The 17,891-nt window shown below is 46.2% G+C and overlaps 1 protein-coding gene and 1 long non-coding RNA gene across 2 annotated transcripts; one reads left to right on the forward strand and one right to left on the reverse strand.

The window, feature by feature from the left end:
• Nucleotides 1-2,269: 2,269 nt before the first annotated feature.
• On the reverse strand, nt 2,270-3,256 carry LOC138100626 (uncharacterized). Its single transcript, XR_011146861.1, has 3 exons — nt 3,171-3,256; nt 2,977-3,069; nt 2,270-2,888 (listed from the first exon to the last, which is right to left on the reverse strand). It is a non-coding gene; the product is annotated as an uncharacterized lncRNA (long non-coding RNA).
• On the forward strand, nt 3,139-10,023 carry LOC138100625 (estradiol 17-beta-dehydrogenase 11-like). Its single transcript, XM_068998500.1, has 7 exons — nt 3,139-3,774; nt 5,956-6,063; nt 6,672-6,803; nt 7,444-7,550; nt 8,232-8,369; nt 8,631-8,747; nt 9,453-10,023. Exons 1-7 carry the CDS (start codon nt 3,154-3,156, stop codon nt 9,538-9,540), a joined length of 1,311 nt encoding a protein of 436 aa, XP_068854601.1. The 5' UTR covers nt 3,139-3,153; the 3' UTR covers nt 9,541-10,023.
• The last annotated feature ends 7,868 nt before the right edge of the window (nt 10,024-17,891 follow it).

Consider the following 17,891-nt stretch of genomic DNA (forward strand, 5'->3'; position numbering starts at 1 on the left):
GGTGACTCTCAGCAATGAAAGTGGTAACCAGTTCCAGGCAAGGACGGTGAAGCAGGTGCCATAATGCTGAAAGGATCAGCCAGAGTCTGCCAAAACACCAGCCCAGGCTGCAGGGATGAGGCAATCCCTGGGCACGGGCGAAGCCGCGTCAGGATCAGTGAGGTACAGGGCCAGGCCGTGCAGCCCATGCAAGGGCCAGGGCTTAAAGGCGGTGCCAGGGCAGGGGGTGCAGGGGAAGGCTCCAGACGAGCCTTCACACAGCTCCTTGTCACAAGCCTGGGGCCTGCTCAGATGGTGAAACCCCTAAAGGTCTTTGGCCTGTGGTCCAAGAGAGCAGCAGCTGATGACACACGGGTCAAAGACCCCTCCAGAGCACAGAGGATCTGTGCACCCACTTATGCAACTCCCACCCGCTGCAGGCACTGCTGGCCCGCAGCCATCCCAGGCACAGATGCCACCTTTGGCACAGTTGGAATCCGTCCTGTTCACCTGAGTCTTTCAAGCTGTTCTGTAAACAGGTTCTTCAGAAAAGGGAGAGCCCTCACCACCCAGCTCCTCCTGCTTTTAGCTGGCAACAGGTAGAAGCACTGTTGACAGCTTAAATAATACACAACTCTTTTCCATTTTGCCCATGGAACATTCATGTAACAAGACACTCAGGGTGTGTCAAAGCACAGCTTCCCAACTTCAGCTCTTGCACTTCACAGTGCAAGATTCCTGCAGCCGAGACAGGAAAGGAAAGAAGGGGTTCACAAAATTCAGGACATTAAAAAGAGTCGTAACCCAATTAAAGAATACTTAGGCATGGTTTCCATTTAAAAACCAAGACAAAATGTGGGGGGTTGCATCCCTGCTTCTTTTTGAGCTGCATATTGCCCTCTTGCTACCATGACAGTCCTGTCACATATGTGAGACACTTGAAGCCAAAGCATATCTGTGTGGCTTTTTGATTTTGTTCACACCCACCTATTCTTACCTAGTGTGGAGTCAAAAAGTCTAAAAATACAGATGCTTCAAAAGTGCAAAAGACCTGTCAGAGCAAGCAGCATACTGGCCAAAATGTTTGTCCTTAGAACTCACTGTAACATAAAGGCTAAATAAGTACTTTACTGATTTGTAGGTATTTGACAGTTGTCTCTTGTATGGCTGGCAAACATTCTTAACTTCCCACCCAGCCTAGCCTCTCCTAGTACACACCTTCCAAATTTCTTCTATTTCATGACTTGAATGCTTGCTTAAAGGAAGAGTACAGTCCAGTGACTCCAAAGAAAAAGCTTAAAATGACTGCAGAAACAGGTCAACATCTGATGACTTGGCCCTTTTCTTAGACTGGGGAAGGACTGGCTTCAGTAGGACACATCAGATAAGATGCTTGGCTTCTCCTGCCACATCATTCCCACTAGCCCTGTGTATCTTTCAGATTCTGATGGCAGCATTAAATAGGAAGACAAAAATCCATCTAGGGGATGACAGTGCTCTCCTGCAGAGTCTGTTTCTTAGCACACTTCTCCTAAGGAAGGGGAGACTGTATTGATTCCTGCTTTGCCCAATCTAGTCCAGGGTCTCAGAGCCCAGAGGAATTATTGGGCAAGGCAACTTCTGCAGTACCGTATGTGGCTGTGGTTCTGTTCTGTGTCTTCTATAGCTGGAAGTCTTCTGCTTGGCATAAAGAAACTTATGCAAAAGCAAGGATTTCAGCCTTCATCTCCTGAACACCAGTGCCAGAACTGAGTCACCAAGCCTCCCAGACTCCTCAGTTCTCTTTCTGGCCACAACACTCAACTGAAGCTTATCCCAAAATCTGGTCACTGAGGGGTGCCCCTGTCCATGCAGGAGTCCATGTGAGCAGGTTTCATACAGCCACCTACAGCTAAGTCCCAGATTTGGAGAGTGGTGCCTCACACCCTGGCCTAGGACTCCTTATGAGTCAGGTTAGTGATTCTGGCCCTGTGCTCTGCCTCCTGCTGAGTTGTCTCTTGGAGTCAGGCTCGGTTCTTCCATGCCCTCCCTGCCTCCCCTGCCTTGGCCCCAGCACTGACTGGAACTCTGTGCCAGGAAAATGGCAGCACCGCTGAGCCATGCAATTGGGGTCTGGCCCAAACACTGATGTGTTAATTAAGCAGAGAACCAAGTTCCAAGAGAAAAGTAGGAAGTGCCTAGCTCGGAATCTCTGTGCTGGAACTGACCCAGTTTCTCACTGACAAAGTGAGAGCCAAACCACCAGAAAAAAATAATACTTTTCAAAAACTGTAATCTTAACTGGACACGATTTTGGTTAGTTGATAGATGCTTGTGAACCCTTCACAATTCCCCAAGAGCTCAAAAATATCCTTAAGTGAAATGATGAACATGACCATGATACATCTGGTTTTCTAACCGAATAACAAAGGAGTAAGGTCAGCAATCCTTTCCAAGAAAGGCCATGCAGTTACATTGATAGAGCTGGAAGAAACACCTGAAAGTACTTTTCTCCTATTTCCTATAAGCATTCCTGTTCTGGTTAAGGTTCTGGATACTCTGTTACATACAAGTGATTCCAAGTGTGAGTTGTGTGATTTAGACTCAATTAGATAAAAATGACCCAATTCAAGCAATTCAATGCCATTTTTCAAAGGACTTGTGGAAACTAAGCAGCCATAGCATTAGATGGAAGGTCTGAGTATGGATAACTAAATAAAGACTTAGTAAGAGAAACAGCTAGGCAAGAGATCACCTCTGGAGTTCAGAAATTGAAAGGACTTGTCTCATTCAGCTTTCCTTAAGGGATCTGGAAGAGGATGGTGGGGGACAAAGTCTGCTGACAATGCACAGATATGCAATGGAAGGAAGGACCATGAAGAAAACTGCTCAAGGACCTCATGGCACTGAACGACTCGACAGCCACAAATCTGAAAAGAATTACAACACAGAGTTGAATGTAACTTCAAGATGCTTTTGTCAGTAACTGGATGAGCAATTTCATTGACACTTCCATACCTTTTCCACCTGCAGCAAATGACAAACAAGAACATGCTTTGCTGCTTCCTTGACACAGGAGCCTGAGAGAGGGACAGGAGGGCACTGACACCTCTGTGGGGACAAACGAAACAGAGAATGAATAGTCGGGGTGAGTGACAGATGCCATTCGGCAATGTCATAACCAAGGGAAGAACAATGAGGGGTTTGCACACCGCTATCGTCTCTGTTTTCCTCAGCCAAGAGGGCAGAAAACGCCCTAAACCCTACATTTCTGTATCCACGCCCGGCAAGTCCTGTCAACTGCAGGGCGAACATGTTCCTGCTAGGACAGATTGGAGTGCAGACTGCAGCTCCTCCGCACCGCTCACCCAGTGCCAGCCCAGGCACACCGGCATAGGGACACCGGGAGCTCAGCGTGGGACAGCTGGGCGGAGCAGCCGCCCCGGGCTCCCGCCCCGGCCGGTGCGGGCGGTGCGGGGTGGATCCTGCGAAAATGGACGGGAGCAGCGGCGCGCGCTAGGAAGGGCAGCGGGTAAATCAGCAACCTGCGTCCCCTTAAAAGAGATTAAAGTTCAGTTCGGTCCTCAAAGGAGCTCCGGGAAAACAATGCATCTGTTTCTGGAGCTTCTCCTGTTCCTGGCCACGCTCCTCTACTCCTACCTGGAGGCTTTTGTGAAGCTGTTCGTGCCTGTGAGGAGAAAGTCTCTCAGCGGGGAGCTGGTGCTTATCACGGGCGCTGGCCATGGCGTCGGGAGAGCGACCGCCTTGGAGTTCGCCAAGCGCCAGAGCAGGCTGGTTCTGTGGGACATCAATAAGGTAATGGCACACTCGTGTCCTCACTCCGTAACCACCGAGTCCACGGGGAATTTAAGGGCGTAAGAAGGGCGGCACCGCATTGCACCCCCATCGCCTCCTTCCAGCCCGCTCCCATCGGTCTCTGGCTGGGATGCTGAGTGCCAGCAGAGCGTTTGGCCCCACTTGCAGCAGAGGATGTGGGGCTCTGGTCCCACAGTCACTCGGTGCTACTCGGGAGGGAGCAGGCAGCACCCGGCAGAGCACCTGCGAGAGGGAAAGAAGCGCTCAGGAAGCTGCTGGTGGACCCGCTGCCTGGGCTGGCAGGGAAAGCCCGCTGAGACCAGAAGGCTGTTTCCACAGAGGAGCAGGTTTGCCTTCACTTGTTCTCTTTGTAGCCTCAGGTGTTTTTTGTGCATTGCTGGGGGATGTGTTTTCTCTGCGCTCCTATCAGCAGCATCACTGTGCTGGGCTGTGTGAGCCCGGCTGCCCTCCGGGCAGCTATGCTTGTAAAGGACCTTGGCAAGTGGAGGATGGGCAGATACAAACATCCAGCATGGCACTCAGAAGGGATCCAGGCCAAGTGCTGGGTGTACGTGAACAGGGAGGGTGAGAGGCTGCGCTTCCTGTTTCTGACACAGTGGGTCAGCAAAGAAGTTAATTGTGTTATCCTGAAGCTGCAAAACATACCCCGGCACAGGGCCTCACTGGCATGGCCTTCTGGCACCTGGGGTCAAGGCAACAACAAAATCACTTCTGCCCTGGCTTAGTGAGCTGATACAGTGACAGAGGGAGGCTTCTCTTCTGTGTGTCAAGTGCAATTCTGTAAGGAAAGTCTCTCTGCACTGTACACTTTCGTAGTGGGTTGACCATGGCTGCATGCCAGGTGCCCACCAAGCTGCTCTATCACTCCCTCTCCTCAGCTGGACTGGTGAGAGGAAATAACATGGGAAACAATGACTCATAGATTGAGATAAAGCAGTTTGCTAAAGCAAAGCTGAAAGTTTGCAGGCACAGAAGCTAAGAGAAAAAAAATATTTTATTCTCTGCTTCCCATCAGCAAGTGATGACTGCCCACATGATTCTGGGAAGTGGTTGCTGGGGAAGGCAAACACTAAATACTGGAAGCCCCTCCTCTTCTTCCTTCTTTTCTTAGCTTTTATATCTGAGCTGTCATCATATGATATGGAATATCCCGTTGGTCAGTTTTGCTCTGCTATCCCCTCCCAGGGGCGGGGAATACTGGGGACACAGCACTGATGCTGTGCCAGCACTCCTCAGCAGCAGCCAAAAAACTGGTGTGTTATCAACCCCTTCCTAGCAGCTAGTGCAAAGCAGCACAGCACTGTGAGAGTGAATGAATTCCATCTCAGCCAGACCCAATACAACTGTGGAGGGCACCTCTCTTCTCACACCCAGCATGTGAATACAGAAGTGCATAGAGCCACTCTCCACACCTCAGGGTGTCAGCCAGGCCTGTGTTGTATGAGCTCTGTTTACACTCACAGTGCTGCCTGCTGTGCTGCGATAGGCACCGTGTGCCCCCTGTCTGCTGCTACGTGTGCCTTACCCAGCCAAACTCTTGTTGCTGCATTCCTAAGGCTAAGAGAATTGGGGCTGTTCTGCCTGGAAAGCAGATGGCTTCGGAGTGGCCTAAGTGCGACCTTCCAGTATGTGAAGGGGGCTTACAAAAAAATGGAGAGCGAATATTTACAAGAGCATGTAGTGACAGGACAGGGGGAAATGGCTTCAAACCGAAAGAGAGGAGCTTTAGATTGGGTATTAGGAAGAAATTCTTTACTATGAGGATGGTGAGGTACTGGAACAGGTTGCCCAGAGAAGTTAGAGATGCCTCATCCCTGAAAGTGTTCAAGGCCAGATTGGATGGAGCTCTGAGCAACTTGCTCTAGTCTCCCACCCATGGCAGGGGGTGTTGGAACTATATAATCATTAAGGTCCCTTCCAACTCAAACCATTCCACAGTTCTGTGATTTCCTTTCTGGCTGTCACTACACACAGATCCTAAATTTAAGGCTGGAATGGCTGTCATCTCAGCAACCCCACCTACAGCTCTTTCCCTGGGTAGCCATGAACTGTTCTGGGGCTGGGCAGTGGTTGCTCAGTCCAGGGCCATGTTCAGCCCCTGCCGCTCAGCCGTGGCAAGGGGACAGCTGTGCACGGTGTCTTTCTCTTTGCCTCTTCCAGCATGGCGTTGAGGAGACAGCAGCAGAATGCCAGAAGCTGGGAGCCACTGTCCAAACCTTTGTGGTGGACTGCAGCAAACGGGAGGAGATCTACAGTGCTGCAGACAAGGTGGGGCAGCAGGGGCACGGTCAAAGGCTTTCCCAAACACGCTGGATTTCCAGAAAAGTCCGGGAAACTAGGCTAGAGGTGTTGTACACAAATCCTGCAAGGCCTTGGAAGCTCCCCACTCCTCGCTGCTCTCTGTACACGGAGTGCTGTAGCATTTCCAAGATCACAGCCAGTCTCATCCTATTTGGGAGGCTCCAGTGTATCACAGCCTGGTGCCAAGTCTGCTCTCTAGGGTTCGAGCCTCTGAAGGAACACAGACAGCACCGAGGACAAATGAAACATTTTATTGTAATGGCTGTGGTCCAGCTGCCTCAGAACAGTCTGTACCTCCATGGTCCCAGCTGTGACTACACAGTCCATACTATGCACAGTGCATAGAACACAGTAAATACTGGCAGTAATTAAAGGAGAAGAATCAGATCCAAACCAGATTTCCTGGCTCTCCTATGCAGTTCCTGCCACATCTGGAAATGTGGGATGATCTTCATCTCCCTTAAAGATGCGATGATAAGAATGAAATTAATTATGGCTCATCTTCCCCACCCTCGCATATTTTTTTCCCCCCTGAATGACAGACAGAATTTGGGGCTTTTTTTTCTCTCCAAAAGGTGAAAAAGGAGATTGGGGACGTGACCATCCTGGTGAACAACGCTGGTGTGATTACAGCTGCCGACTTTCTCTCGACTCAGGACCACCAGATAGAAAGGATGTTTGAAGTCAACATTCTTGGTCACATGTGGGTAAGGGCCACCACCATCTCCATAGCTACAGATTTTTGGGAATGTCACTGGGGAGGCAATTTAGACCAACCATTATTAGCAGTGAATTACCAAGTGAACTGTATAGTACAGGGTCACACAAGCAGAATGTCTGCTGGGGAACTGGAGTAGCCTCTTGCTGAGCTGAGCTGGCTGGTGACAGCCTCACCTGCAGCACACACGGGCCTCTGTCAGAGGTGTCGGGGCTGACAGGGTGGGAGGGTTTCAGCTGTTCAGCCGTACTTGTTTGGGGCAGAAGAAAAGAGAAGCCATAAGTTGCCAAGTGGTTTATTGTACGTGCTGGTGGTGAGACCCTGCCAGCATTTCTGCTGACACCTGAAACCTAAAAGCAGCAAAGGAAAGATGTGAAAGCCAGCTGCTGTTTATAGCCAACTCCTGAAACCTTTGGAGAGCAGGTTGCCAACTGCACCAGTGGTCAGAGAGCAGGTATCCCTGTGGCTCTGGGAATCTGAGGTGCTGTGCAGCTCGTAGCTTTAGGGATAGCTTTGGCCACCTAGTGAATGACATTGAGGGTCAGTGCTGAGTCTGCCTAAGAAAACAATGTTCCTTTCCTCCTTCCTGCCCCCTGCATTTCTGCCTCTTGGTTTAAATGACTTCCAAGACCACGAGAGCTTTTCTGCCAGTCATGATGAACAACAACTACGGGCACATTGTCACAGTGGCTTCAGCTGCAGGTCATTTTGTGATTCCTTTCATGGTGGCATATTGGTAAGTGATTTTGAAATCAACTTGCTTCATTTTTTAAAAATTTTCATTGCATCTTCTCCATCAGAAAGTACCAAGGTATTACCTCTGACTGAATCGGGAGCAATGTTTGTACAAAAGAATAGTCATGTGACTATTCTATTTTCTTTGGAATCCATTTAAACTTAAGGCCCACACCTATTTCCGTGCCAGGTCATTCCTCAGGTTTGCTCCAATAATGCTCCTCTGTTTCAAAGCACACGCAATTGATTTGAGATGCTCCTGTGTGGTACAGTAAACATTCGAGGGTTAATCTGCATTTCAACCCTGCCCATCCTTCTTCATTTCACACATTCAGGCTGCATTCCTCCTAGGAATTTTCTCTCATAGGAAAATGGGATGTGCATCGATTGACACACACTAGTAAATGTTTTCTAAGATTTCCTGTCTGTTTTGTCTGCCTGTTCACACCTTGTCTACTTTCCACAATTACTCCACAAGTTTCAGTATCTAATCCACCACTACACTCTGGCACAGGGAAAGTTAGAATAGTCCCTGCTCTGTCTCTCAGCTGGATTATATTATTTGGAGGTTTTTGCCTCCTAGCCTGTACTGTAAGTACATGATGGTTTAGGCCATTTGCAGTTGTAGAAAAGTGGAAATAGGATTTCTGCCTTCTCATTTGTACTTTTTCCCCTCCTGCAGCTCAAGCAAGTTTGCTGCAGTTGGATTTCATAAAGCTCTGACAGAGGAGCTGTCTGCCCTGGGAAAGGATGGAATAAAAACAACGTGCCTTTGTCCAGTTTTTATAAACACTGGATTTGTCAAAAACCCCACTGTAAGGTAACTGTCAATGCTCTGCATTCCTGTGCTTCCTTCTTTGCATCAAGGCACTGCATATTATCCCCAGCTTGAGGCCTCTGTTCCAACTGGCTGTATAACAACAGTGTGTATCATTGACTAAAGAAGATCTGCAGTGTCCTTTAACTCATGTAATGGTTGCATTTGAATTACCTGAGGTTGTGCATTTGTGAAGCCCCCTACATCTGTTGGTACCACCCCTTTTTACTACTGCAGGTCTTATATGTTTGCTTTCCTGTGTAGGCTTGGAAAGATTTTGGAGATTGAAGAAGTTGTAGAGGCTCTGATGGAAGGAATAGTGACCAACCAGAAAATGGTTTTTGTTCCATCAAATCAGAGTGTTGGTTTACTGCTTGAAAGGTGAGCAGGAAAAAAAAATGTATCCACTGTAACCTCCTGAATGTATCACCCTCAAACTTGTAAAATCTGATTCAAGATTAAGTACTATTTTAGAACATATCACAAGCTAGTTAATAATGCAGTGGTTCTTTCCAGTGACAACAGCAGACATCATCCAGAGATTTTCTTGAGCCCTTTTATAGGCCCTTGTACAGAACCACTTGCTGCAGCTGACTGTTCTCAGTGCAGAGCTCCACTGCTCTGCAGGCCACCACATTCTCGGAAACAGTAGTCCCAAGAGAGAGATGAGGACCTGCTGCTTATCAGTGTTTGTTTCTCCATGTCAACACCAAAGATTGAGGCCATGGAGGCTGGAAAATTGCTTTAAAATGGCTCCTTTGCAAAGAGAAAGCAAATGCTTGTGTCTATGTTCAGTATGAAAACTTTCTGGATTCTGCAGCAGTATGGCAGCCAAAATCATGGTTGGTACATACCTGTCATGGAATTTTCATAAAAAGAGATGGGTGGAATTGGAGTTAAACTTGTCAGAGATTGACAAGGGCCATGTGTCCTTGGGCAATAATGCCCATCTTAATACTCTGTCTCAGTCCATGTGTGTGCATACATTCTGCTACCTGACCAGCTCTTCCCTCACCTGCAGTGACACTTTTCCCCATAATTTAAGTTACTATCCCACATTTAACTTCATGTTAATGTTTCTTTCAGGGTGTTTCCAGAACGTGCCCTGAATCTTCTCAGGAAGATGACTGATGTCAAGTTTGATGCAGTCATTGGGCAGAGAAGCACCCAGTGAAAATCAAGAACTGATTCTCATTTCCCAGAGGCACCAGAGAAGACAAAACAGGTGCTGAGCGTAGTTCTGCTGGCTTGATTCAGAGCAGAGCTAAGGCAGGTGCTTCCAGGCCACCATTCCCAGGCACACCTAAGGGCTTATCCCACACCTGCAGCTGGGACACACCTGCATAACAGGGAGTGTTAGCAAAGCAGAGATGCAGCTCTAGAAGGGCTGCTTTGAATGTACATCCCATCACCTCTATCTCATTGTGCTGAGACAGGCAGGAATTCCCACAAAGGTGGGTGGCCTGTTTTCAGTTCAATTTATATTCTTAAAATATAAAATTCTCTAATGAACGCTGGATTTCCCATATTTTTGTAGCAAATACCTGAAATAATAGAGGTGTATATGTAATATACCTAATTACATTGATTATCAATGACACATTTGCACCATTAATATGCCTTTATATGAATAAATACAGTTCTTTAACACAAAGAACACAGTGTCTCGTGGCAGTGAAAGTCATAATCAGGTCCTAGAGATGCATTTAAGGTATGGTATCAAGGAATACACCTTTTCCTGTATGAATTCTCACATGGTCCTCTGTACTTTCCAGACATCTTTAAAACACCTTCTCATGAAAACAATGCAGTATTTCTCTACAAATGACTGGGTGCCACAAATACAGCCCTCACAGGGCAAGGGCCAGGGCTTAAAGGCGGTGCCAGGGCAGGGGGTGCAGGGGAAGGCTCCAGACGAGCCTTCACACAGCTCCTTGTCACAAGCCAGGGGCCTGCTCAGATGGTGAAACCCCTAAAGGTCTTTGGCCTGTGGTCCAAGAGAGCAGCAGCTGATGACACACGGGTCAAAGACCCCTCCAGAGCACAGAGGATCTGTGCACCCACTTATGCAACTCCCACCCGCTGCAGGCACTGCTGGCCCGCAGCCATCCCAGGCACAGATGCCACCTTTGGCACAGTTGGAATCCGTCCTGTTCACCTGAGTCTTTCAAGCTGTTCTGTAAACAGGTTCTTCAGAAAAGGGAGAGCCCTCACCACCCAGCTCCTCCTGCTCTTAGCTGGCAACAGGTAGAAGTTTTGCTGCCATCATCACAAATAGTTGCTAGATGTGCTAAATCCCACAAAAATAGTTTCCTTTTTGCTCATGGAACACTCATGTAATAGGACACTCAGGCTATGTGAAGCTCAAGTTCCCAGCTTTGGATTTTTTGTTTCATAGCGCAAGATTCCTGTAGCCAAGAAAATAAAAGAAAGAAAGGGTAAGCAAATTTCAGAGAATTTAAAAAATCCAAAAAGTTAAAAGTCAATCAAGGAGTGTTGATGTGGTTTGAATTTAAAACCAAGACTCTCAAAACCCCAAAGCATTTGCGAGAAGCATGCTTTGAGTCCTGAAGGATAAAGGAGTCCAATTTGCATGCATTTTCAGTAAGTTATTTTGTAAGTCTGTTTTCCCTGCCTCAGTGGCATCCCACAAACCTGAGAAGAGTGACTTAGTGGCTTTGTCTACTCTGAAAGAAGTTCTTGGTTTGTCCTGCTTCTATTTGAACTACATGTTCCTCTCTTTCTAAGAGGACAGGCCTTGTCACAACTGAGAGCCACTTGCTCTTCTCCATGTTGCTTGAATTTCCAAGTCTTCTGCTTGGCATAAAGAAACTTATGCAAAAGCAAGGATTTCAGCCTTCATCTCCTGAACACCAGTGCCAGAACTGAGTCACCAAGCCTCCCAGACTCCTCAGTTCTCTTTCTGGCCACAACACTCAACTGAAGCTTATCCCAAAATCTGGTCACTGAGGGGTGTCCATGCAGGAGTCCATGTGAGCAGGTTTCATACAGCCACCTACAGCTAAGTCCCAGATTTGGAGAGTGGTGCCTCACACCCTGGCCTAGGACTCCTTATGAGTCAGGTTAGTGATTCTGGCCCTGTGCTCTGCCTCCTGCTGAGTGGTCTCTTGGAGTCAGGCTCGGTTCTTCCATGCCCTCCCTGCCTCCCCTGCCTTGGCCCCAGCACTGACTGGAACTCTGTGCCAGGAAAATGGCAGCACCGCTGAGCCATGCAATTGGGGTCTGGCCCAAACACTGATGTGTTAATTAAGCAGAGAACCAAGTTCCAAGAGAAAAGTAGGAAGCGCCTAGCTCGGAATCTCTGTACTGGAGTCAGCCCAGTCTCCCACAGACATGATGAGCAACAGCTCAGTTAAAAGCACCATTATGTTGCCTAGAGGTCTGTGGAGCTCCTTCCTTAGCTCTTCCAGCTGTTCTGCTTTAAGAAAGCTCAGGAGAGTGAGGGCCCCACAGGGATTTCATGAGCCAGGTGCACTATGTACTCCCTGAGGGGTTGCAGCCAGCAGGCAAATGCCTCTGCTGTGACTGCCCTGCCAGGTCAGGCGCTCTGGTCTCCAGAGCAAGAGGCAGAAAGGTGAACTATTTACAGAATCTAATGGCATGGATTAAAACTCCCCACAGCACTGCTGCCTGGCCTGTCTCTTCAGCAAAGTTTGAGGGTACTTCTTTGGAGACTGGCTCTGCTGCATTTTTCCAAAGTCCTTAAATCCTACTCAGAATGTTAGGAGAATCATCTCAACCTGTGTTTCTTGGCACAAACCCAGGCCACTTAAAAGAGAAAATCAGGGCTGTACCTCCTACTGCCCCTGTCCGCTAGCACCAAGGCCCCACCGTCATATACCTTTTAATGCTTGCAGGTGGTACCAGTATGCATAAAAACCCAGGTAATTTTAGGCAGCACTTCAGAACATGGATTTCTAAATGCACAGAATCTCCTGAACCCAGCAGTTCAACAAAAGGGGGGTTTGTACTGTTTTGTGGTTTTTTACTATGTCTCCACTGAAATTAAGCATCTGACATCACTGGTGGTTCATAGTGTTGCAAAATTGTCTGCAGAAATTCTGACTCAACTTTTTGGTACCTTCAATCTCTCAGATTCTTTCATTCTGCATCTATTATCTGACCATGCATTTTTTCCTTTTCCAAGCAAGTCTCTTGCTTTGTTTGAGCTCATCACTGACAAGCTTGTGGCCTTACTGCAAAACTTCTACCAGAGTATTAATAAGCTTACATTTATCCAAGAAGCCAGGTGTTTCTAGGATTAAACTTGCTCTCCTGCAAACTACTTCCCCCTCTGTGTTCTCAGCTTTTAATGTTCACAGCTGGTTGCTGATCTTTTTCCAAAAAGCACTATCAAAATGATTTTCAAGAAACATTCTAGTTAAACTGATGCTGCAACAGGAAGATACACTCAATGCTCAAAAATAATCCGGTGACAATAATGACTGTATTTTTATATAAAGGAATTCCAGACACTCATGTTCACCAGTGCCTCCCAGCTTGCTAATCATGAGGTAATCTCTAATGGGAGAAGAACCCAAACCCTGAGTAGGAGCTTGCACTAATCCTTTGATGGCCACATAGCTTTTCTATGATGAGGTGTTGCTGCTTCCTTCTGAAGGGCTGACCTGGAATACAGTACATAAGGACTCCTTTGGGCCTTATAGAACTGACAGCTGCACTCTAAGAGAGGTGAAAAATTGAAAATCGTGTAATAGCTGGCTTTAATATTATGCAGGGTATAGAGATCTGCATTTATTCTCATTGAGTGATTTCTGTGTTACACAGGAATTATACTGGCAAAAGACAAGATTCAAGTCTCGCTAGTATAAAAAACAATGAAGGGGAAAAAACCAATATTTATGTGTAGCACAGTTCTCTAAGTCCTTAAAGCATGCACGTGCTGTTAACACCAGTTCTGGCTGCACAGCCGGATCATTAATGTTATCTTCCCAGCTGAACATCTGTTCATGTGGCACATTTCCACATCCATCCTCCTCTCTCTCTTAGACATTAAATTGTACCAAGAGCCCTTTTAAACACAAGTACAATTTTAAGGGGATTTTAATGAGCTTGTCTGGAAGGAGGCTACATCATGATTTATAGCAAGGAAAGTAGTATGGGCCAAAAAAAAGATTTAAAAATTTAAATTAATTGGTTACTTCCTTAGAAGTAACTCAGAGGTCACTCAGAGCTATGGTCAGTTCTTGTGCATTTAATGAATATTTTCAGCCAAAAGAACCCAAACAAACCCAAACTCAACCAACCAAAATCAATCAGCACACTAATTAACAGAGGCACAGTTACAGCTAACAGCTTCTGAGATACTGAGATTTTTCTGCACAGGACTATGGAGACACCTTGGAAAGGAGACTACTTTTATATGGGTCAGTTGTAATGGACATTGGGAATGAGTGACTGAGAATCATTAAAATGCAACATTTTGTGAACATAGTTTATACTCACTGTTGGCATGTTCATTTTCTAGATAAAGAATTCCTGACTCACAAGGATTTGTGCCTAATCCATATGGTTAATCAGTAACCAATTTAGGGGCAGGAGAGGCTGTAGCTCACTTCATGCTCTCTCTCCTCAGGGGCAGGGAACAGATAAAAGGGAAGAAACATGCCAAACAGAGGTGTACTCTCCTTTAGGAGGATGATATAAATCCATGTATGCCACAGGCCTATAGATAAGAAAGCAGCAGCACAGATTTTTCAGATAGTTATTTTTCAAGTCATGGATTGTTTCAGTTTTGCCCTCACACACAACACTGTTTACATCTGAAGCCTTGGAAATCATGAAACTTGGAACCTCCATACACAGTTACATTAAACACAGATCTTCTCAAGTTCTTACGAACATAATATGGATCATAGGCAGACAAATACTAAAGCATGATCCTCAATACTCTAAAGGCAATTTTAGATAATGCCTGTGTTGTGCAGTGCTGAGCTACCTCAGTGCTAGCTCAAAGGCACTAAGAAAGAGATGTTTTGCATGTATGTATAGCCCCATGATTACCTGCAGCCTTGGAGCCTGGCAATGGGTATGGTTGAGCTAGTGCAGTTCTGGACTAACAGGTTTGGGAAAGGGATTGTTCTTCATTCAGCAGCTAATCCAGGATCTCTGGAAGATGTCAAGTTGTTGGAGAATGGTTAGAGGATCAGGGACATGGATTATTGATAAAGGATACAAATTAATAACAGAACTGTACAGGCAAAGGCCTGCAAGCAAAGGCCTGCATGAGAAAAAGCCTCCATGAGAAAATGCCTGCGTGAGAAACAGGCCTGGGAACAAAAAGGGAGTTTTTAGGAGGTACAGTGCTGTTCTGATAAAGATGTGCTGACCATGAGAAGGGAGGAAAAACTTTGATCTCTCAAGACAAAACATAAAGCTTGCCAGATGTAGTCTTTTATCTAACCCAATTACATAGAAGTAAGAATGCGCTTTTGTAAGTTTAAACTAATTAAAGAACTGATAAGCATGTACTTTCACACTTTATAAGTGCCTCTGTATTGCCAATAAACGAAGCTTGCTTTATCAATCACATTGATTGTCTGCATGGCTTCCCCTGCCAGAAAGTCAGCATCCAGTGACATGGTGCAAAGCTCTACTCAGTGCATGACACCTTCATGGCAAGACGTAGCTACCTGGCATTCAGTTTCTCTTTGAAGCCTCCTCAAGGAAGGTGTTGATGCTCCTTGGGTTTCCACCTTGTAGGCATATCTGTCACATACTGATGTAGCTGAGACTAGCACACAAAGCCACAGTCACTCAACACCCAAAGATCTTTTTCACCCAAGGTTATGCTTTGTCTCTGAGCTACCAGGTCATGATTTGATTCTTTGGACCAAATTAGCTTCCTTTTTTTCCCTCTGAAACAACCGAAAAAACAAAACCAAACCACATACACACAAAAATCCAGCTATTTAAGTTTTCACAGTTGGCTCTCTTTTTTTTTCTTTTGAGGATTGTTACTATCAGGGAATAGCAATATTTTTATATTTGTTGCCTTTTAGAGCAGAAGATAAAGTACTGAAATCTTACAGGTCTCTACAATTGCTAATCCAAAGAGCTACTACAGTTTTAAACTCAAGGCTTTAAGAGAATCCAGACAAATAGTTATTTTACGTTTACTAAGAGAAAGAGGTAAAGCATTTACCAGAACAGTCAAAATAGATCCCCAGGAATCCAGCCTCAAAGTCTGCCCACATTCAGGAAAAGGTAACCTCTTTCTGTCATCAGGGATTTTACCTCACCCCTATAAAGCACTGCTGTGAGGACTTAGTGGATGTAGGTATCTGAATGTATGTGAGAGCAGAACCAGCACTATGCCAAGTGCCCCAATGGCAGTAAAACCAGACAATGGCATCTTTATGGGTTGAAAGCCTGATCAAACTATGACTGAAGTCAATGGAAGCCTTTTTGGTGGTTTCCAGGGGTATTGGATGAGAGCCACAATACACTGCAAGCAGTATCACTAACTTTCAAAGCCAGAAATAAGAGCACAAAGTCATTATAACAGTAGTCTGCCCACTGACAACTCCCACCTTTTCACAGACCTTGCTGCAATCCCCAGAACTCATCTGAGGAAGCTGGCAGGTAACATTTCCTCCCTCGGCACATCTTAAGTGTCATGTTTTCATCTTGAAGAGAACTAGTCTGGGGAAGTAAAGCAGCTGCCAGGCTGGACATTGTGGATATATGATGTAGAAACTCTGAGGCCAACAGGGAATATAAGTGTACACTGTGATAGAAGAGGAGGGGAAATCCACAAAACACAAGTCTGTACAGGTCACTTTGCCCAATTCCAGCCTTTTGGAAACTGCACATGGACAGCAGCATCTCTGCCACATACATTCAGGTTAGTACCTTTCAAAAACATGGATGAATGTGGGGAGGATTGCTTGGGATTTTTATGTTCAGAAAAAAAAAAAACTAGAAAAAAGGCATTGCTGAACAGGAATTTTCTGAGATGTATTTATGCAAAACCTAAAATGTGCTGGGTTGATCACAACTAGTGCAACTTTTTGAGAAGCACATCATATAATCAAATCAGCTGTTTTCCACTGAATTTTCACCGTCTCTGACCTCTATGGAATTAATGGCACAGGGGTGTAGAATAACAACCCAAACCCATCAAACAGATATATTTGAGATAATAACAATGATCCCCATATTTTCATGGACAGTGTTCTGGCTCTTTCTCAAACAGGCCACCTCAAATAGCAGTGTTATTTAGTTCATTTTTGCCTTTAAAGACTCCTAAATAGATGTACTTCTCCTCCTAAAAACAGTGTATGTGTACTCTGTGGGAAACTGCAGACCTCCAGCCACTCTTTCTCAGATAAGCATGGATTTCTAAAACACCTTCCTGCTTTTCAGCAGAATTGTGTTGGGTTCAGGAAAAAAGGAAATCCTGGAATTATTATGCACGTCTGTAGAGGTGGACTTGCCATCCAGTGTGAATCCAGCTTTCAGCTCTGCCGTATGGAACTGGGAAATCTACTGTATGGAACTGAAATCTACTGGGCTCTTATGTGGGGCTGGGGGTAGAGGGCATTTTCACTTGGCAAGCTGTGCTTTTGTTCAAGGAAGACTCCATACTCCCCAGGGCATCCATTTCTTTCATAAGGTCTTTCTTTGGTTCTAACAGCCTGCAAAACTTTCCTGGCCAATTCTTTCCAAGTTCTGAAGTCAAGCTTTTACCAAATGGGATCAAGACTTACACTTATTATTCCACAGGCAGAGAAGGGTACTACTAACAAAGAGACTGAATCAAACCAGGGGGAAAGTGTGTATTGGGGAAATGTTTTCCTGCACTGGAGGGGGTGTATGTATCTCTCTGTGTGAGATATGTATATATAAAAAATCTACACCGTAGAGAGCAGAGCTGGTGGACAGGTGGAGAGGAAGGAGCTGGTACAGCCTCTTCCTCTCTCTGTTACATCCTTCTCTCTCTGAACTCACGGAGAGCAGTTCCTCCAAAATCTGAAGCAGGATCACTCTGATCTGTATTACAAACCGAAGAACCACAGAACATGCTGATTTGGAAGGGACGGACAAGGATCATCGAGTCCAACTCCTGGCCCTGCACAGGACATCCCCAAGAGTCACACCATGTGCCTGATAGTCCAAATGCTTCTTGAACTCTGTCGGGCTTGGTGCTCCGACCACTTCCCTGGGGAACCTGTCCAGTGCTCAAACACCCTCTGGGGGGAGAACCTTTTCCTGTTATCCAACTTAAATCTCCCGTGACACAGCTTCAGGCCGCTCCCTCGGGTCCCGTCACTGGTCAGGAGAGTGAAGAGATCAGTGCCTGCCCCTCTGCTTCCCTTCACGAAGAAGCTGTAACTGCAATGAGGTCTCCCCTCAGTTTCCTCTTTTCCAGGCTGAACAGACCAAGTGACCTCAGCCACTGCTCAGACGGCTTCCCCTCAAGAACAGGGAAGATTATTCTCGCGGAGATTGCCCTAACTGGGGGACAGGGTAATTCTCAGG

The sequence above is a fragment of the Aphelocoma coerulescens genome, unplaced genomic scaffold, assembly GCF_041296385.1.
Source record: "Aphelocoma coerulescens isolate FSJ_1873_10779 unplaced genomic scaffold, UR_Acoe_1.0 HiC_scaffold_121, whole genome shotgun sequence".
Taxonomy (NCBI): Eukaryota; Metazoa; Chordata; class Aves; order Passeriformes; family Corvidae; genus Aphelocoma; species Aphelocoma coerulescens.

Bases quoted from the DNA above. Each gene is read 5' to 3' on its own strand.
- LOC138100625 (XM_068998500.1), top strand. From the start codon at position 3,154: ATGAGGGGTTTGCACACCGCTATCGTCTCTGTTTTCCTCAGCCAAGAG. The intron at 3,775-5,955 runs GTAATGGCACAC...TGCCTCTTCCAG, and splicing joins TTCTGTGGGACATCAATAAG to CATGGCGTTGAGGAGACAGC. The intron at 6,064-6,671 runs GTGGGGCAGCAG...TCTCTCCAAAAG, and splicing joins TCTACAGTGCTGCAGACAAG to GTGAAAAAGGAGATTGGGGA.